General features: G+C 44.6%; 1 protein-coding gene across 1 annotated transcript in view; it reads left to right on the forward strand.

Moving 5' to 3' along the window:
• Nucleotides 1-22,517, forward strand: part of LOC311149468 (CDK5 and ABL1 enzyme substrate 2-like) — a gene marked incomplete at its 5' end in the record, with an annotated part of 82,250 nt that overhangs the window by 15,215 nt on the left and 44,518 nt on the right. The window contains 2 exons of the mRNA XM_084186663.1: nucleotides 2,750-2,845; nucleotides 17,632-17,709. Coding sequence (XP_084042789.1) covers nucleotides 2,750-2,845; nucleotides 17,632-17,709 — 174 coding nt within the window. The remainder of the gene's footprint in view (nucleotides 1-2,749; nucleotides 2,846-17,631; nucleotides 17,710-22,517) is intronic.

Below are 22,517 nucleotides of genomic sequence, written 5' to 3' on the forward strand. Positions count from 1 at the left end.
GAGATTCAATGTTCTTATTTCTCACTCTCTTTATTTTCTAGTTTATTTGGGGGGTTGGGGAAGAGTTGGCTTACTGTGGATTGATTGGTCAGGGAGAAAGAGATAGAGGGAGGGATAGAGGGAGAGGGGTAAAGAAAAAGAGTGATGCAAGCACATCAGGCCCCTTGGAGGCTGATCACATCTGCAAGTAGAGGGAGATAAACATCTGGTTTGAGTCTCTCCCTCCCTCCACTGCATTTAGACTAAACGCTGGACCCAAAAACCACCAGATAGAGACTACTGGTTAAATGGAGACAGGGATGAGAGAAGAGAGGGAGAAATGGGAGATTGATGGAGAGAGGGAGGGAGGGAGGGAGGGAGGGGGGGGGGGGGGGGAGGGAGGGAGAGAAGTATGGAGAGATGGAGAGAAGGGGAGGATGGAGAGGGGTGAATGGAGAGAGAGGGGAGGATGGAGAGAGAGGGGAGGATGGAGAGAAGGGGAGGATGGAGAGAAGGGGAGGATGGAGAGAGAGGGGAGGATGGAGAGAGAGAGGGGAGGATGGAGAGAAGGGGAGGATGGAGAGAGAGGGGAGGGTGGAGAGAGAGGGGAGGATGGAGAGAGAGGGGAGGATGGAGAGAGAGGGGAGGATGGAGAGAGAGGGGAGGATGGAGAGAAGGGGAGGGTGGAGAGAAGGGGAGGGTGGAGAGAGAGGGGAGGATGGAGAGAGAGGGGAGGGTGGAGAGAGAGGGGAGGATGGAGAGAGAGAGGAGGAGTGGAGGGGACGGTTGTGTAATAGTTGTCATTCCAAACATAAGTTGTTTTTGCCCTGGTTCCCTGCCTGAAGCGTGTGGCTCAAATCTGTTCCGTTACTTTCTCAGAGGGGACAGAGAGAGAGCGGAGAGAGAGAGCGGAGAGAGAGGAGAGAGAGGAGAGAGAGAGGAGAGAGAGAGAGAGAGAGAGAGAGAGAGAGAGAGAGAGAGAGAGAGAGAGAGAGAGAGAGAGAGAGAGAGAGAGAGAGAGAGAGAGAGAGAGAGAGAGAGAGAGAGAGAGAGAGAGAGAGAGAGAGAGAGAGAGAGAGAGAGAGAGAGAGAGAGAGAGAGAGAGAGACTCTACTCTTATGTAACTTAGGTTTAGATGATAACCACTGTGACATCAGCACCATAAGCACAGCCACAGATTTCTACTAAAATCTAAACACAGCGTTTTCTTATTCACTGTTTCTCACGTGGCTCATATCTGGTTTGAATTACTCCAATAAACATTCAGTCCTTGTACACTGCTCAAAAAATAAAGGGAACACTTAAACAACACATCCTAGATCTGAATGAATGAAATAATCTTACTAAATACTTTTTTCTTTACATAGTTGAATGTGTTGAAAACAAAATCACACGAAAATTATCAATGGAAATCAAATGTATCAACCCCATGGAGGTCTGGATTTGGAGTCACCCTCAAAATTAAAGTCAAGTTCTTCCACACCGATCTCAACAAACCATTTCTGTATGGACCTCGCTTTGTGCACGGGGGCATTGTCATGCCGAAACACAAAAGGGCCTTCCCCAAACAGTTTCCACAAAGTTGGAAGCACAGAATCGTCTAGAATGTCATTGTATGCTGTAGCGTTAAGATTTCCCTTCACTGGAACTAAGGGGCCTAGCAATGAAAAACAGCCCCCAGTTTGTCTATGGAGATTGCCTGTTTGTCTATGGAGATTGCCTGTTTGTCTATGGAGATTGCATGGCTGTGTGCTCCAGTTTATACACCTGTCAGCAATGGGTGTGGCTGAAATTGCTGAATCCACTAACTTGAAGGGGTGTCCACATACTAATGGTCATGTAGTGTAACCTAATGCAGTTTGAAAGCTCAACCTCAGACCATCTTCTCACAGTGTTAGTGAACAAAAACAGATTTGTGACCAAAGAGAGAGGAGAGAGATCTATAGTGAAATGAAAGGTGATAGTGACTGAAGACAGTGATCACAGGTTGACTTCTCCCCCCAGGAAACACACAGTGATCACAGGTTGACTTCTCCCCCCAGGAAACACACAGTGATCACAGGTTGACTTCTCCCCCCAGGGAACACATACAGTGATCACAGGTTGACTTCTCCCCCCAGGGAACACACACAGTGATCACAGGTTGACTTCTCCCCCCAGGGAACACACAGTGATCACAGGTTGACTTCTCCTCCCAGGGAACACACAGTGATCACAGGTTGACTTCTCCCCCCAGGGAACACACAGTGATCACAGGTTGACTTCTCCCCCCAGGGAACACACAGTGATCACAGGTTGACTTCTCCCCCCAGGGAACACACAGTGATCACAGGTTGACTTCTCCCCCCAGGGAACACACAGTGATCACAGGTTGACTCCTCCCCCCAGGAAACACACACAGTGATCACAGGTTCACTTTCACTGCTCGCTGCATACGTTTCATTACAGTAACAAAGGCTTGGTTTGAGCTGTGATTGTCTAGGGTTGAGCCAATGTCATTAGCAGTTTCGTTTACTATGATGATTAATGGCTGTTGGGAAACTGGGAAGTGGCTTGTGTCTGTGTTTCATGACTAACTGTACTTCCCTCTCTCTCCCTTCCTCCCTCATCCCCCTCATCTCCCCTCATCCCCACCCCCCTCACCCCACTCCCCCAAACCCCTCATCCCCACACCTCCATCCCCCTCATCCCCCCCACCCCCTCCCCCTCATATCCCCCATCCCTCCCATCCCCCCCACCCCCCTCCCCCTCCCCCTTCTTCCCCCTACAGTCGGACTCGTAACCTGTCAGGCTCTCCTAGACCCCGCCCTGTGAAGAAGGTCCACTTCATCAAGAACATGAGACAGTACGACACGCAAGGCAGCAGGTGAGAACTCATTTCAAGACCCCTGCAGCTAGAGGCTGCCCTTCCTAAAGCGCTTCCTCTTTCTCCCACATAACTTCCTGTGTTTGGAAGAAGAGGTGGCGACTGTGTCCTTTATCCTTTGCAACACTGTCGCCATCTCTTCTTTCCAACCCAGAGGTGCATGATGACGAGGGTTAGGCCTATACGCTGCAATACCATTAAACCTCTACTGGACCGGTGTCCCGAAATCGGGACAGTTCTTGCTCAATACGTACAATGTGACTAGAATGACTAAAACTTTCTCGAGCATAGACATGTCTTATATGGGCAGAAAGTTTAAATTCTTGTTAATCTTTCTGCAGTGTCCAATTTACAGTAGATATTACAGCTAAAAAAAGATACCATGCTATTGTTTGAGGAGAGTGCACAACAACAAAACACTTTTATCACGGCAACTGGTTTGATACATTCAGCTCTGAAGGTAAATAATGTACTTAGATTCAGTAATCTTGCTCTGATTTGTCATCCTGAGGGTCCCAGAGATCAAATAAAGCGTTGTTTTGTTTGATAATAAAATCAATTTTTATGTCCTAACACGATCCATGTTGTATTCCCACTCGTTCAACTTGCAAATAAATAAATCTGTGAAAATCGAAACGCTAAACCTTGTTTCAGTAGTCAAGTTAGGTTCCTATTTATTCCTCAGACACTCTAGAAGGTTCCTTCATCATTCTGCATTAGGTACAGTTGACATACATCTTAGCCAAATACATTTAAACTCAGTTTTTCACAATTCCTGACATTTTAATCCTAGTAAAAATTCCCTGTCTTAGGTCAGTTAGGATCACCACTTTATTTTAAGAATGTGAAATGTCAGAATAATAGTAGAGAGAAGGATTTATTTCAGCTTTTATTTATTTCATCACATTCCCAGTGGGTCAGAAGTTTACATACACGCAATTAGTATTTGGTAGCATTGCCTTTTAAATTGTTTAACTTGGGTCAAATGTTTCAGGTAGCTTCCCACAATAAGTTGGGTGAATTTTGGCCCATTCCTCCTGACAGAGCTGGTGTAACTGAGTCAGGTTTGTAGGCCTCCTTGCTCACACACGCTTTTTCAGGCCTGCCCACACATTTTCTATAGGATTGAGGTCAGGGCTTTGTGATGGCCACTCCAATACCTTGACTTTGTTGTCCTTAAGCCATTTTGCCACAACTTTGGAAGTATGCTTGGGGTCATTGTCCATTTGGAAGACCCATTTGCGACCAAGCTTTAACTTCCTGACTGATGTCTTGAGATGTTGCTTCAATATATCCACATAATTTTCTTCCTCATGATGCCATCTATTTTGTAAAGTGCACCAGTCCCTCCTGCAGCAAAGCACCCCCACAGCATGATGCTGCCACCCCCGTACTTCACGGTTGGGATGGTGTTCTTTGGCTTGCAAGCAACCCCCTTTTTCCTCCAAACATAACGATGGTCATTATGGCCAAACAGTTCTATTTTTGTTTCATCAGACCAGAGGACATTTCTCCAAAAAGTACGATCTTTGTCCCCATGTGCAGTTGCAAACCGTAGTCTGGCTTTCTATGGCGGTTTTGGAGCAGTGGCTTCTTCCTTGCTGAGCGGCCTTTCAGGTTATGACGATATAGGACTAGTTTTACTGTGGATATACATACTTTTGTACCTGTTTCCAGTCCCAACAACCACACCAAGTACGTTCATCTCTAGGAGACAGAACGCGTCTCCTTCCTGAGCGGTATGATGGAGTCGTGGTCCCATGGTGTTTATACTTGCATACTATTGTTTGTACAGATGAACGTGGTACATTCAGGCGTTTGGAAATTGCTCCCAAGGATGAACCAGATTTGTGGGGGTCTACAATTCTTTTTCTGAGGTCTTGGCTGATTTATTTTGATTTTCCCATGATGTCAAGCAAAGAGGCACTGAGTTTGAAGGTAGGCCTTGAAATACATCCACAGGTACACCACCAATTGACTCAAATTATGTCAATTACCCTATCAGAAGCTTCTAAAGCCATGACATCAGTTTCTGGAATTTTCCAAGCTGTTTAAAGGCACAGTCAACTTAGTGTATGTAAACTTCTGACCCACTGGAATTGTGATACAGTGAATTATAAGTGAAATAATCTGTCTGTAAACAATTGTTGGAAAAATTACTTGTGTCATGCACAAAGTAGATGTCCTAACCGACTTGCCAAAACTATAGTTTGTTAAGAAGAAATGTGTGGAGTCGTTAAAAAACTAGTTTTAATGACTCCAACCTAAGTGTATGTAAACTTCCGACTTCAACTGTACACTACCGGTCAAAAGTTTTAGAACACCTACTCATTCAAGTGGTTTTCTTTATTTTTACTACTATCATGTAGTAACCAAAATTTTTTTAAACAAATCAAAATATATTTTATATTTGAGATTCTTCAAGTAGCCACCCTTTGCCTTGATGACAGCTTTGCACACTCTTGGCATTCTTTCTCTCTCAACCAGCTTCATGAGGTAGTCACCTGGAATGCATTTCAATTAACAGATGTGCCTTCTGAAAGTAACTTAGAAGTTCATTTGTGGAATTTCTTTCCTTCTTAATGCGTTTGAGCCAATCAGTTGTGTTGTGACAAGGTAGGGGTGGTATACAGAAGATAGCCCTATTTGGTAAAAGACCAAGTCTATATTATGGTAAGAACAGCTGAAATAAGCAAAGAGAAACGACAGTCCATCATTACTTTAAGACATGAAGGTCAGTCAATCCGGAACATTTCAAGAACTTTGAAAGTTTCTTCAAGTGCAGTGGCAAAAACCATCAAGCGCTATGATGAAACTGGCTCTCATGAGCACTGCCACAGGAATGGAAGACCCAGAGTTACCTCTGCTGCAGAGGATAAGTTCATTAGAGTTACCAGCCTCAGAAATTGCAGCCCAAATAAATGCTTCACAGAGTTCAAGTAACAGACACATCTCAACATCAACTGTTCAGAGGAGACTGTGTGAATCAGGACATCGTGGTCAAATTGCTGCAAAGAAACCACTACTAAAGGACACCAATAAGAAGAAGAGACTTGCTTGGGCCAAGAAACACGCGCAATGGACATTAGACCGGTGGAAATTTGTCCTTTGGTCTGGAGTCCAAATTTTAGATTTTTGGTTCCAACCGCGTGTCTTTGTGAGACGCGGTGTGGGTGAACGGATGATCTCTGCATGTGTGTTTCCCACCGTAAAGCATGGAGGAGGAGGTGTTATGATGTGGGGGTGCTTTGCTGATGACACTGTCTGTGATTTATTTAGAATTCAAGGTATACTTAACCAGCATGGCTACCACAGCATTCTGCAGCGATACGCCATCCCATCTGGTTTGGGCTTAGTGGGACTATCATTTGTTTTTCAACAGGACAATGACCCAACACACCTCCAGGCTGTGTAAGGGCTATTTTACCAAGAAGGAGAGTAATGGAGTGCTGCATCAGATGACCTGGCCTCCACAATCACCCGACTTCAACCAAATTGAGATGGTTTGGGATGAGTTGGACGGCAAAGTGAAGGAAAAGCAGCCAACAAGTGCTCAGCATATGTGGGAACTCCTTCAAGACTGTTGGAAAAGCATTCCAGGTGAAGCTGGTTGAGAGAATGCCAAGAGTGTGCAAAGCTGTCATTGAGGCAAAGGGTGGCTATTTGAAGAATCTTAAAATATATTTTGATTTGTTTAACACTTTTTTGGTTACTACATGATTCCATATGTGTTATTTCATAGTTCTGATGTCTTCACTATTATTCTACAATGTGGAAAATAGTAAAAAATAAAGAAAAACCCTTGAATGAGTAGGTGTGTCCAAACTTTTGACTGGTACTGTATGTCACCGGGGGCTTGTTTCTAAAACTTTTGACCGGTAGTGTACATATAACTAGCAATAAAGGGACGGATGGTCAACAGTGATGAGTCAAAAAAGTTTGTGAAAAAGGGTAAATGCAGATAATCCAGGTTGGTTAACAATTTGAACTTACTATTTAGCAGTTATGGCTTGGGGGTAGAAGCTATTCAGGATCCTGTTGGTTCCACACCTGGTGCATCGGTACCGCTTGCCGTGCTGTAGCAGAGAGAACAGTCTATGACTTGGGTGGCTGTAGTCTTTGACAATTTTTAGGGGCTTCCTCTGACACCGCCTGGTATAGAGGTCCTGGATGGCAGGGAGTTAATCCACAGTGATGTAATGGCACTACCCTCTGTAGCGCCTTGCGGTCGGATGCCGAGCAGTTGCCATACCAGGCGGGGATGCAACCAGTCAGGATGCTCTCAATGGTGCAGCTGTAGAACCTTTTGAGAACTTGACGGCCCATGCCAAATCTTTTCATCCTCCTGAGGGGGAAGAGGCATTGTTGTGATAGATTGTTGGTGATGTGGACACCAAGGAACTTGAAACTCTCGACCTGCTCCACTACAGCCCTCTCAATGTTAATGGGGGCCTGTTCGGCCCTCCTTTTCCTGTAGTCCACGATCATCTCCTTTGTCTTGCTCACGTTGAGAGAGAGAGGTTGTTGTCCTGGCACCACACTGCCAGGTCTCTGACCTCCTCCCTATAGGCTGGCTCATTGTCGTCGGTGATCAGGCCTACCACCGTCGCGTCATCGGCAAACGTAATGATGGTGTTGAAATCATGCGCGACCACGCAGTCGTGGGTGAACAGGGAGTACAGGAGGGGACTAAGCATGCACCCCTGAGGGGCCCCCGTGTTTAAGGGTCAGCGAGGCGGATGTGTAGTTGCCTACCCTCACCACCTGAGGCTGTCTCGTCAGGAAGTCCAGGATCCAGTTGCAGAGGGAGGTGTTCAGTACCAGGGTCCTGAGCTTAGTGATGAGCTTTGTGGGCACTATGGTGTTGAACGCTGAGCTGTAGTCAATGAACAGCATTCTCACATGGGTGTTCCCTTTGACCAGGTGGGAAAGGGCAGTGTGGAGTGCGATTGAGATTGCGTCATCTGTGGATCAGTTGCAGAGGGAGGTGTTCAGTCATTGCTGCAGGGACAAATAGTCTCCCAATGCTATTATGATGTCTTTGAAGAGAGTTACGAGTGTCCGGTCACTGTTATACACTGAACAAAACAAGAGATGGACTTATAACACACTCTCATTCAACAGAACACAGTTCTTAGAGTGCTGCCATGCTATGCCGCTCACATTCCCACTTCCCGGCAGCGTTGGGGTCAATTCCATTTCAGTTCAGTCGATTCAGGCAGTGAACTGAAATTCCAATTTTTGTTTTGACCCACAACCCTATGGAAGTCTATGAATGACTGACTTAATTAAGTCTTTAAATTCCAATGGGCAAATGATAAATCAATATCATGTTTTCAATTCCTTTTCCTAAATGGGTATGCATTTTTTGTGACAAAATTCACATTCAAAGTAATACATTGTATTACAATATTTCCCTCATTTAAAATGAAAATCTATTTATAAAATTTTTGACATGTGTTTTTCTGGATTTTCTTGTTGTTATTCTGTCGCTCACAGTTCAAATAAACCTACCATTAAAATTATAGACTGATCATTTCTTTGTCAGTGGGCAAACGTACAAAATCAGCAGGGGATCAAATACTTTTTTCCCTCACTGTATGTAAATGTGATATTTCCGTTTTTTAATTTAGAATAAATTTGCAAAGAAATCTAAAAACCTGTTTTTGCTTTGTCATTATGGGGTATTGTGTGTAGATTGAGGGACATTTTTTATTTAATCAATTTTAGAATAAGGCTATAACGTAACAAAATGTGGAAAACGTCAAGGGGTCTGAACAATTTCCGAAGGCACTGTATATATATATATTGACATAGTGACTGTGTGTGTGAGAGAGGGAGAAGGAACCATTAGTCTTGGACTTAGTCCTTGGTGGGACAGTATTTACAATGGCACCATCAGGATGTCCCCACAAGCGACAGGAAGTCCACCTGCCTGCTCTGCCCCTTCAGGACTGTGACTCCATATTTTCTTGAGCAGTAAAGCTGTTCCTTGACTCAATACTGTTAAAGCTGAAAGCCAAAGTAAATAAACAAGCCTTGGCTTGTGCGAGCCACAACGACTCATAGGAGCAGGAACTTGTTTCTGTAGTGTGAGGCAGCTTGATGTACAAGAACACCCCCCTTGACAGGACGCTAGTCTATCTCCTGTTTCTGTAGTGAGACAGCTTGATGTACAAGTACACCCCCTGGACAGGACGCTAGTCTATCTCCTGTTTATGTAGTGTGAAGCAGTTTGATGTACAAGTACACCCCCCTGGACAGGACGCTAGTCTATCTCCTGTTTCTGTAGTGAGACAGCTTGATGTACGAGTACACCCCCCTGGACAGGACGCTAGTCTATCTCCTGTTTCTGTAGTGAGACAGCTTGATGTACAAGTACACCCCCCTGGACAGGACGCTAGTCTATCGCAGGGCCTTACCCCCCCCAATCTATCTCTAGTGCCAAGACACATTGGGTCCCATTTTTACAGTCTTGGTATGTCTCAGCCAGGGTTTCGAACTGTCCAACCTTCAAATCTCAGGGAGGACACTAACAACAAGGGCACTGAGTTGGTATTGCGTATGAAGTTGTTCCATGTGTCGACTGGAGGCATGCAATGAGAGGCACACACAATTAACCATCAAAAATGTTTTTATTAAGGATACACCTTACTGTCCCCTTGGTGACCTGTGATAGAGACATTGTCCTACAGGTAATAGTTATTCTTGTTCTTTGAATCACTGGTGTTCAACAAACAGGTTACTATCCACACAAAGTGTTTAGACTACTGTAGGTTTCCTCGATAATGGTTTCCGACGTGTGATTGGCAGAACCTCATTGAAGAGCAACAACATTTCTGCATTGTTATCATTTTAGCAGAACATCCTATTGAACATGTGACTAGTGGTAACAAAGTGGCACTGTAATTTTGACTGGACACTTCAAGCAGTTCAGAGACAATGGAGAATCCTGCTCTCCTCTTCCTCATTAGTGCCGTTAGAAATAATAGTACTATCATTGGGGATGATATTCCTTCTCGATTTCGATCAGCCAGAACCGCCTGTGAATAAGGAGCACAAATGATGCAGAAAGGTTAGCATGGATGGACACCTAAAACACAGATTATCAATGTACAACTCATAGTAAGTGCATTAGTCACAATTCAATTCACACATCCTACTGTTTTTTTATTGTTCACAATAACTGTATGCTCCGGTTTAGTGCATGTTGTTACAACCAATCATTCATTCACTCAATTTACCAGAGTGTGGGCTTATTGAGTAGGGTGAGGGGAGGGGGCATCAAGTCATCTTTCAGCCATGTTGGTGCACCTCCAGCCCTGGCTTCCTCTGGGAGAGCATCCTTACCTGTCTGATGATGGGCAGCTTTGGTCAGCAGCATCTGGAAGACAGGAGGGGGCAGCTTGGTCAGCAGCATCTGGAAGACCGAACGGGGCAGCTTGGTCAGCAGCATCTGGAAGACCGAACGGGGCAGCTTGGTCAGCAGCATCTGGAAGACAGGAGGGGGCAGCTTGGTCAGCAGCATCTGGAAGACCGAACGGGGCAGCTTGGTCAGCAGCATCTGGAAGACCGAACGGGGCAGCTTGGTCAGCAGCATCTGGAAGACAGGAGGGGGCAGCTTGGTCAGCAGCATCTGGAAGACAGGTGGGGGCAGCTTGGTCAGCAGCATCTGGAAGACCGAACGGGGCAGCTTGGTCAGCAGCATCTGGAAGACCGAACGGGGCAGCTTGGTCAGCAGCATCTGGAAGACCGAACGGGGCAGCTTGGTCAGCAGCATCTGGAAGACAGGTGGGGGCAGCTTGGTCAGCAGCATCTGGAAGACAGGTGGGGGCAGCTTGGTCAGCAGCATCTGGAAGACCGAACGGGGCAGCTTGGTCAGCAGCTTCTGGAAGACCGAACGGGGCAGCTTGGTCAGCAGCATCTGGAAGACCGAACGGGGCAGCTTGGTCAGCAGCATCTGGAAGACAGGAGAAGGCAGCTTGGTCAGCAGCATCTGGAAGACAGGAGGGGGCAGCTTGGTCAGCAGCATCTGGAAGACCAAAGAGGGCAGCTCGGTCAGCAGCATCTGGAAGACAGAAGGGGGCAGCTTGGTCAGCAGCATCTGGAAGACCGAACGGGGCAGCTTGGTCAGCAGCATCTAGAAGACCGAACGGGGCAGCTTGGTCAGCAGCATCTGGAAGACCGAACGGGGCAGCTTGGTCAGCAGCATCTGGAAGACCGAACGGGGCAGCTTGGTCAGCAGCATCTGGAAGACCGAACGGGGCAGCTTGGTCAGCAGCATCTGGAAGACCGAACGGGGCAGCTTGGTCAGCAGCATCTGGAAGACCGAACGGGGCAGCTTGGTCAGCAGCATCTAGAAGACCGAACGGGGCAGCTTGGTCAGCAGCATCTAGAAGACCGAACGGGGCAGCTTGGTCAGCAGCATCTGGAAGACCGAACGGGGCAGCTTGGTCAGCAGCATCTGGAAGACCGAACGGGGCAGCTTGGTCAGCAGCATCTGGAAGACCGAACGGGGCAGCGTCTGCTGGCGGAGCTGCTGGGGTTACCTTACACAGCAATGACGTCATAGTTTCCTGAGGGTTGGAACAAAATATAGACGAGTTGAAAGGCACACTGTCAGGTCTGGAGAAACAGCTAATATAGAAAAGGCTTTTGTAGCCTTCAAATCAGACAACAGGAACTCATAAGAATCAGACTGATTCTAGTCCATATGAAAGATCATCTGGTACTGTCCCCTGTGGGATATAACAATTCAATACTGTAATGTTGACAATATTTACTGGCAAACGAAGGCTTGACTTGCAATAAACAAAATGTTGCATACAAGAACTCAGTGGGGAATGGTCATGTTACTACAATATGAATAGAACTCAGTGGGGAGGATCATGGGACTACAATATGAATAGAACTCAGTGGGGACACAACTCAGCAACATGACGACAGTATCTCTGCAGTCCAACTCAGCAACATGACGACAGTATCTCTGCAGTCCAACTCAGCAACATGACGACAGTATCTCTGCAGTCCAACTCAGCAACATGACGACAGTATCTCTGCAGTCCAACTCAGCAACATGACGACAGTATCTCTGCAGTTCAACTCAGCAACATGACGACAGTATCTCTGCAGTCCAACTCAGCAACATGACGACAGTATCTCTGCAGTCCAACTCAGCAACATGACAGTAACTCGGCAACATGTCCAACTCATTTGAGTACTGCCTATGAGGAGGAAAGGTGGTCCAAACGGTCTGTTCACAGTGTGATACAATGTGTCTTTCGGTTGCACAATCACTGCCAAGTAATGACTTGTAATGACTTGTAAACTTACAGTACACCAGTGGCGGTCGGTGCCGTTTTAAGATGAGGGAGGACAATCTTTTTTCATGGCTTTATTTCTAGTACAGCGTATTGGATGACTCTCATTCATATTCCATTCATCCAGTTCAATGTAACAGTGATAGGTTTAGGCTACTACATGATACTCTAATGTTCCCTGTAACCATCATGAGGTTGCTACAACCTAGCTTACAACGTAGGTGCACACAGGTCGAGAGAAAGATTTGAGGTGGCAGACAGTGACACATGGACAGACAAGGACAGACAATACCGCCGTGCACACTCTTGTCTTCATCTTACTGACATAGAGTGTAATCATTAGTCCAACAGTTGAAAACCTGAGTTTCTATTGGACAAATTCAGGTATGTTTATCCCCATTTTGTTCCGTTTGTTTCCGTTTAAGAAATGTTTTTCAACACTTTCATAGCAGCCACGTTGTATACCTTCTCGCATCTAGGCCCTCTCCTCCTCTCACCTTGTCCCTTCGCTTGTAGACTTCAATGCACAACACATCAGCTGTATGTGACCAGACTAAAAAACATTTCCAAGCCAAACCATATCATAACCGCTACACACATCCTACATCGTTGTCACCATATTAGCTAAAGTAATGTCATAGTCAACATAGCTAATAGAACTAACGTGTTAGTACATCCACTACAATCATGCAGTAATGTTACGGTGTACAGTCAGTAAGCAGTTTAGCACTTACACCGGCCGGGCCCCGGTGGCAATACATTAGTCAAACCAAAAGCTTACCTTGACTTGGAAGAGTTCCAGTGTTGTGTTGGAAAGTCATAGCCCTCTAGCTAACATAGCATCCCTCTGTTTGAGCAGGGTAATTTAGTAGGCTAAACTAGCTAGCTGCATTTGCTAGCTAAGTAAGTGAAACTGAAAGTGGAAAGAAAATGACAATCTCTCTCTCTCTCTCTCTCTCTCTTGCTTCTCCTTCATTTTGGAATAAATTAATTTGTTCAAAACTGTTCAACTATTGTCTTTCTCTCTCTTTGAGTCAACTACTCACCACATTTTATGCACTGCAGTGCTAGCTAGCTGTAGATTATGCTTTCAGTACTAGATTCATTCTCTGATCCTTTGATTGGGTGGACAACATGTCAGTTCATGCTCCAAGAGCTATGATAGGTTGGAGGACGTCCTCCGGAAGTTGTCATCATTACTGTGTAAGTCTATGGAAGGGGGTGAGAAACATGAGCCTCCTATGTTTTGTATTGAAGTCGATGTACCCAGAGGAGGACGGAAGCTAGCTGTCCTCCGGCTACACCATGCTACTACCCTACAGATAGCTGTTGAGGCTACTGTGGACCTTCATTGCAAAATAGTGTGTTTTAATCAATTATTTGGTGACGTGATTATATTTAGTATAGTTTTATCTAAAAAATTATAACTTTTTAAATGTTTAAAAATATATATTTTTATGAAATTCACTGAGGAGGATGATCCTCCCCTTCCTCCTCCGAGGAGCCTCCACTGCTGTACACAGTATCTACCTCTTGCAACCTCTGCCTCCTATCTATCCAAGTAGTAGTACCTAAGTTGATCCTTCGTGTGCTCATTGCTCAGTGAAGATGCCCTCCCCACCCACAGTGTTTGATTGACAATCAACACAAGTTGAAAATGATATAGCAAAATGAGATAGCAAAATAGCAAAATGAAGCATTGCGATCAATTTATCGAATTTGATTGATCTTTTGAATTTCGACAGTCTTAAACCACATAGAGTATGGAAAAAATATTGTCAAATGAGAAATATTTTTCTTCTAGTCATAATTCATGTTGTCACAACAAGGAAATTAAATGTCAGTGTTGTACTGGATAGTACCATGGAAATTAAGTATCAAAAACACTTTTCTATTTCAGATTGACAGACATTATGCATACTCAATCATGAAAATGATAATGCAATATATTTTTTTGCATTTCAATTAGAATTTTGTCACAAAAAAATTCATACCCATTTAGAAAAAGGAATTGCAAACATAATATGGATTTATAATTATGTCCATTTGCATTTCCAATTGAGTTTGAAAATGCAAAATTAAATGTTTTAACTAAATTCCTCCATACAACTCAGGCTGGTTCCCAAATGTATCCAACAGAACACTAGTCTACAGTGATGCCTTGCCTCATATTGTCTATCTATCTATGCTGCTAGACAGCTTGTTCCTTTGTCCCTCATCCTCAGAGCACAGTACAGGGTAACACACACACACTGTCAGTACAGGGGTGGGAACCCAGATCTGGCTCTTCTCCAGAGAAGGAGTGAACGGAGCTACGAGAGTCATGTTTACTCTAGGCCCATTATAAAGCACCAGGACTCACTGGCATTGTTTTACATGCATGCTGGGTCTGGGACATGGTTGGTTTTTTCCAGTTGACTCTTTCCCATGCATGCTGGGCCTGGGACACGGTTGTTTTTTTCCAGTTGACTCTTTCCCATGCATGCTGGGCCTGGGACACGGTTGGTTTTTTCCAGTTGACTCTTTCCCATGCATGCTGGGCCTGGGACACGGTTGGTTTTTTCCAGTTGACTCTTTCCCATGCATGCTGGGCCTGGGACAGAGTTGGTTTGAGATTGTGAGTTAGTATGCGTCCCAAATGGCACCCTGTTCCCTATGTAGTGCACTACTTTTGACCAGGGCCCATAGGGAATAGGGTACCACTGGGACGCAGATAGAGGCAGGCCGAGAGGGGTCAAAAGAAGTGCATTGTACAGGGGATTCCGCTCCATTTGGGACACAGACCTAGTAAAGTCATGACTGTGTATATCTATAGCAGCTCTGGTTCTGAGAATAGTGACTAAAGCACACATTTTTCCACTGTGAGAGAAGTCGTTGTTGCTGTTGTGAACATTTTTATCTCTTTAAATCATAGTTACTCTCCTAACTTCCCCTCATTAAAACATCATTATGAAGTAGCACTGTGTAACGTTACAGTGCCTTGCAAAAGTATTCATCCCCCTTGGCGTTTTTCCTATTTTGTTGCATTACAACCTGTAATTTAAATGGATTTTTATTTGGTTTTCATGTAATGGACATACACAAAATAGTTCAAATTGGTGAAGGGAAATGAAAAAAATAACTTGTTTAAAAAAATATATACAAAATAAATAACGGAAAAGTGGTGCGTGCATATGTATTCACCCCCTTTGTTATGAAGCCCCTAAATAAGATGGTGCAACCAATTACCTTCAGAAGTCACATAATTAGTTAAATAAAGTCCACCTGTGTGCAATCTAAGTGTCACATGATCTGTCACATGATCTCAGTGTATATACACCTGTTCTGAAAGGCCCCAGAGTCTGCAACACCACTAAGCACGGGCACCACCAAGCAAGCGGCACCATGAAGACCAAGGAGCTCTCCAAACAGGTCAGGGACAAAGTTGTGGAGAAGTACAGATCAGGGTTGGGTTATAAAAAAATATCAGAAACTTTGAACATCCAACGGAGCACCATTAAATCCATAATAAAAAAATGGAAAGAGTATGTCACCACAACAAACCTGCCAAGAGAGGGCCGCCTACCAAAACTCACGGACCAGGCAAGGAGGGCATTAATCAGAGAGGCAACAAAGAGACCAAAAATAACCCTGAAGGAGCTGCAAAGCTCCACAGCGGAGATTGGAGTATCTGTCCATAGGACCACTTTAAGCCATACACTCCACAGAGCTGGGCTTTATGGAAGAGTGGCCAGAAAAAAAGCCATTGCTTAAAGAAAAAATAAGCAAACACGTTTGGTGTTCGCCAAAAGGCATGTGGGAGACTCCCCAAACATATGGAAGAAGGTACTCTGGTCAGATGAGACTAAAATTGAGCTTTTTTGCCATTAAGGAAAACGCTATGTCTGGCGCAAACCCAACACCTCTCATCACTTCGAGAACACCATCCCCACAGTGAAGCATGGTGGTGGCAGCATCATGCTGTGGGGATGTTTTTCATCGGCAGGGACTGGGAAACTGGTCAGAATTGAAGGAATGATGGATGGCGCTAAATATAGGGAAATTCTTGAGGGAAACCTGTTTCAGTCTTCCAGAGATTTGAGACTGGGACGGAGGTTCACCTTCCAGCAGGATAATGCCCTTAAGCATACTGCTAAAGCAAAACTCGAGTGGTTTAATGGAAAACATTTAAATGTATTTGAATGGCCTAGGTAAGACCAGACCTCAATCCAATTGAGAATCTGTGGTATGACTTAAAGATTGCTGTACACCAGCAGAACCCATCCAACTTGAAGGAGCTGGAGCAGTTTTGCCTTGAAGAATGGGCAAAAATCCCAGTGGCTAGATGTGCCAAGCTTATAGAGACATACCCCAAGAGACTTGCAGCTGTAATTGCTGCAAAAGGTGGCTCTACAAAGTATTGACTTTGGGGGGGGGTGAATAGTTATGCACACTCAAGTTTTCTTTTCTTTTTATTTTTTTTCTTGTTTGTTTCATACAAAAAAAAATTGCATCTTCAAAGTGGTAGGCATGTTGTGTAAATCAAATGATACAAACCCCCCCCCAAAAAATATATTTTAATTCCAGGTTGTAAGGCAGCAAAATAGGAAAAATGCCAAGGGGGGTGAATACTTTCGCAAGCCACTGTAGCTGTTGGCGAAAGACAGTGGTTGTTTCCCAAATGGCACCCTATTCCTACATAGTGTACTGCTTTTTACCAAAGCTAAATGGGACACAGCCAGTACCTTAGTTAGTCATGAAGCAGTTCTGTGTAACGTCAAAGATACTGATGCGCAAGATAGTGGGAACTGAAGCCATAAACTGTGTATGTGACGAATAAATGTTATTTGATTTGGTCTTGTTATATACCAGGTATATGTCATGGTAATGTTCAGTTAGCAGTGTTACATCAAATGGTACTGAGATTAGCATCTTGGCTAACATCCTCTTTGGTAATGTTAGCCGTAGGCTAAAAGACAGTGACTTCTTTATGATGCAGAACTGTGTAACGTTAAGGTGTTAGCCACAGCTGAAAGAGGACTGTGTCCCCTCATAAAATATAGTTGAGAGGAAACAGTGTTTTGATGAAGAAGAACGTCTTTACGTCATCTGATCCTCCAGCTGATACAGGTCCCACTAGGGTAATGGCAGAGGTGTGTAGGATTAGTAGTCAGGGGAATGTTTCCACAACACGCAACATCCTTGTTTCCATCAAACCTAGTCATAGGAGGGTTTTTCTCTCTCAAGTCAATTCACTGGTGCTATATTGACATGAAATAGGCCTACACATGTAAATGTTATTGCACAAGCAAACGTTTTAGATGAAATGTCTCTTTTGCTCTCTCTCTCTCTCTCTCTCTCTCTCTCTCTCTCTCTCTCTCTCTCTCTCTCTCTCCTCTCTCTCTCTCTCTCTCTTGCTCTCTCTCTCTCTCTCTCTCTCTCTCTCTCTCTCTTCATCTGTCTCTGACGTGGTTGTTGTCTCTCCAGGATCGTGTTGATCTGTGCCAAGCGTTCTCTGTTTGCGGTGTTCTCAGTGTTGCCCTATGGAGAGAGCGTTCACATCAGGTACAGTACAACTTATTCACTTCACACTAATGCTGCTGCAGTGTGTGACGTTTAGTACTGTGTTGCTTCCTCACACCACTAAACGCTGTCATACCACAAACTCTGCTGTTCACTGAAATGATCCCGCTGTATTTTATGAGACACCCAAAAAAAGAAATCAGTCACTTCCACTTCCTGCTTTTACCTGGTAGTAGTGTCGGCACGGCTCCCCCTTTGTTTTTACACTGCTGCTTCTCGCTGTCTATTATCTATGCATAGTCACTTTACCCCTACCTACATGTACATTTACGTCATTTCGCAGACGCTCTTATCCAGAGCGACTTACAGTTAGTGAGTGCATACATAATTTTTTTATTTTTCATACTGGCCCCCTGTGGGAATCGAACCCACAACCCTGGCGTTGCAAACGCCATGCTCTACCAACTGAGCTACAAATTACCTCGACTAACCTGTACCCCCGCACATTGACTCGGTACCGGTACGCCCTGTATATAACCTTGTTATTGTTATGGAATCTTATTGTGTTACTTTTTATTAGATTTTTTTTACTTCAGTTTATTTAGCAAATATTTTCTTAACTCTATTTCTTGAACTGCATTGTTGGTTAAGGGCTTGTAAGTAAGCATTTCACGGTAAGGTCTACACCTGTTGTATTCGGCGCATGTGACAAATGCATTTAGATTTTATTTTATCACAGTCACCACACCTACAGTGCGGGAAAAAAGTATTTGATCCCCTGCGGATTTTGTACGTTTGCCCACTGACAAAGACATGATCAGTCTATCATTTTAATGGTAGGTTTATTTGAACAGTGAGAGACAGAATAACAACAAAAAAATCCAGAAAAACGCATGTCACAAATGTTATAAATTGATTTGCATTTTAATGAGGGAAATAAGTATTTGACCCCTCTGCAAAACATGACTTAGTACTTGGTGGCAAAACCCTTGTTGGCAATCACAGAGGTCAGTCGTTTCTTGTAGTTGGCCACCAGGTTTGCACACATCTCAGGAGGGATTTTGTTCCACTCCTCTTTGCAGATCTTCTCCAAGTCATTAAGGTTTCGAGGCTGACGTTTGGCAACTCGAACCTTCAGCTCCCTCCAGACTTTCTATGGGATTAAGGTCTGGAGACTGGCTAGGCCACTCCAGGACCTTTAATGTGCTTCTTCTTGAGCCACTCCTTTGTTGCCTTGGCCGTATGTTTTGGGTCATTGTCATGCTGGAATACCCATCCATGACCCATTTTCAATGCCCTGGCTGAGGGAAGGAGGTTCTCACCCAAGATTTGACGGTACATGGCCCCGTCCATCGTCCCTTTGATGCGGTGAAGTTTTCCTGTCCCCTTAGCAGAAAAACACCCCCAAAGCATAATGTTTCCACCTCCACGTTTGACGGTGGGGATGGTGTTCTTGGGGTCATAGGCAGTATTCCTCCTCCTCCAAACACGGCGAGTTGAGTTGATGCCAAAGAGCTCGATTTTGGTCTCATCTGACCACAACACTTTCACCCAGTTCTCCTCTGAATCATTCAGATGTTCATTGGCAAACTTCAGACGGGCCTGTATATGTGCTTTCTTGAGCAGGGGGACCTTGCGGGTGCTGCAGGATTTCAGTCCTTCACGGCGTAGTGTGTTACCAATTGTTTTCTTGGTGACTATGGTCCCAGCTGCCTTGAGATCATTGACAAGATCCTCTCGTGTAGTTCTGGGCTGATTCCTCACTGTTCTCATTATCATTGCAACTCCACGAGGTGAGATCTTGCATGAAGCCCCAGGCCGAGGGAGATTGACAGTTCTTTTGTGTTTCTTCCATTAAAATTATAGACTGATCATTTCCTTGTCAGTGGGCAAACGTACAAAATCAGCAGGGGATCAAATACTTTTTTCCCTCACTGTATATTATTACATTTATCACAGTCAACACACCTATATTATTACCTTTATCACAGTCAACACACCTATATTATTACCTTCATCACAGTCAACACACCTATGTTATTACCTTTATCACAGTCAACACACCTATATTATTACCTTTATCACAGTCACCTATAGTATTACCTTAATCACAGTCAACACACCTATATTATTACCTTTATCACAGTCAACAAACCTATATTATTACCTTCATCACAGTCAACACACCTATGTTATTACCTTTATCACAGTCAACACACCTATATTATTACCTTTATCACAGTCACCTATATTACCTTTATAACAGTCAACACACCTATATTATTACCTTTATCACAGTCACCTACATTATTACCTTTATCACAGTCAACACACCTACATTATTACCTTCATCACAGTCAACACACCTATATTATTACCTTTACCACAGTCAACACACCTATATTATTACCTTTATCAAAGTCAACACACCTATATTATTACCTTTAACACAGTCAACACACCTATATTATTACCTTTATCACAGCCACCTATATTATTACCTTTATCACAGTCAACACACTTATATTATTACCTTGATCACAGTCAACACACCTATATTATTACCTTTATCACAGTCAACACACCTATATTATTACCTTTATCACAGTCACCTATATTATTACCTTTATCACAGTCAACACACTTATATTATTACCTTTATCACAGTCAACACACCTATATTATTACCTTTATCACAGTCAACACCTATATTATTACCTTTATCACAGTCACCTATATTATTACCTTTATCACAGTCAACACACTTATATTATTACCTTTATCACAGTCAACACACCTATATTATTACCTTCATCACAGTCACCTATATTATTACCTTAATCACAGTCAACACACCTATATTATTACCTTTATCACAGTCAACACACCTATATTATTACCTTTATCACAGTCACCTATATTATTACCTTTATCACAGTCAACACACTTATATTATTACCTTTATCACAGTCAACACACCTATATTATTACCTTTATCACAGTCACCTATATTATTACCTTTATCACAGTCAACACACCTATATTATTACCTGTATCACAGTCACCTATATTATTACCTTTATTACAGTCAACACACCCATATTTTAGCTTTAATTACACTGAACAAAAATACAAACGCAACAATTTCAAAGGTTTGACTGAGTTCATATAAGGAAATCATTCAATTGAAATAAATACATTAGGCCCTAATCTATGGATTTCACATGACTGGGAATACAGATATGCACCTTTAAAAAAAGGTAGGGGCGTGGATCAGAAAACCAATCAGTATCTGGTGTAACCACCATTTGCCTCATGCAGCGCAACACATCTCCTTCGCATAGAGTTAATCAGGCTGTTGATTGTGGCCTGTGGAATGTTGTTTCACTCCACTTCAATGGCTGTGCGAAGTTGCTGGATATTGGCGGGAACTGGAACACGCTGTCGTACACGTCGATCCAGAGCATCCCAAACATGCTCAATGGGTGACATGTCTGGTGAGTTTGCAGGCCATGGAAGCACTGGGACATTTTCAGCTTCCAGGAATTGTGTACAGATCCTTGCGACATGGGGCCGTGCTTTATCATGTTGAAACATGTTGTCATGAATGTCTGTGGAATGCGGTAGGCCAGAGTCAAGCGCAGGACACAGAATGAAATGAAAATCTACTTTACTGTATAGTAAAGAAACAAGCAAAACCTCCAACACAGGGAGGAGCAAACCCGCTCACAAACGACACTCGAAACAAGTAACAAACACGCACAACACACAGTGGGAGCGAACAGGTTAAATAGGGAAGAACAAAATACCATAATAACAACCAGATGAACATAGAAACATATATCGGCAGCAGCTAGTATTCCGGTGACGACGAACGCCGAAGCCTGCCCGAACCAGAAGGAAGGGCAGTCTCGGCAGAATCCGTGACAGTACCCCCCCCCCCCCCCCCCCCCCGACGCGCGGCTCCAGCCGTGTGTCGACACCGGCCTCGGGAACGGCCAGGAGGACGCGGCGCGGGGCGAGTCGGATGATTTCGATGAAATTCTCTCAACAAGGAGGGATTGAGGATATCCCTCCTAGGAACGCAGCACCGCTCCTCCGGACCGTACCCCTCCCACTCCACGAGATACTGCAGGCCCCCCATCCGACGCCTCGAATCCAGGATGGAACGGACCGAGTACGCCGGTGCCCCCTCGATGTCTAGTGCGGGCGGAGGAACCTCCCGTATCTCAGATTCCTGGAGTGGACCAGCTACCACCGGCCTGAGGAGAGACACATGGAACGAGGGGTTAATGCGATAGTTAGTAGGAAGCTGTAACCTATAACATACCTTGTTCAATCTCCTCAGGACTTTAAATGGGCCCACAAACCGCCGACCCAGCTTCCGGCAGGGCAGGCGAAGGGGCAGGTTTCGGGTCGAGAGCCAGACCCGGTCCCCCGGTGCATACACCGGAGCCTCACTGCGGTAGCGGTCGGCGCTCGCCTTCTGCCACCTGATGGCCCGCTGCAGACGTTCATGTGCAGCGTCCCAGGTCTCCTGCGAGCGCCGAACCCTCTCGTCTACCGCAGGTACCTCGATCTGGCTCTGATGCCAAGGTGCCAGGGCCGGCTGATAACCTAACACACACTGGAAAGGAGTGAGGTCAGTTGAGGAGTGGTGGTTGGAGTTTATTGCCATCTCTGCCCAGGGTAGGAAAACCGACCACTCCCCTCGCCGGTCCTGGCAATACGACCTCAGAAACCTACCCACCTCCTGGTTGATTCTCTCCACCTGCTCGTTACTCTCGGGGTGAAAACCTGAGGTAAGGCTAACCGAGATCCCCAACCGTTCCATGAACGCCCTCCAAACC

Source organism: Coregonus lavaretus (genome assembly GCF_964263955.1).
Source record: "Coregonus lavaretus genome assembly, chromosome: 22".
In the NCBI taxonomy this organism is placed as follows: Eukaryota; Metazoa; Chordata; class Actinopteri; order Salmoniformes; family Salmonidae; genus Coregonus; species Coregonus lavaretus.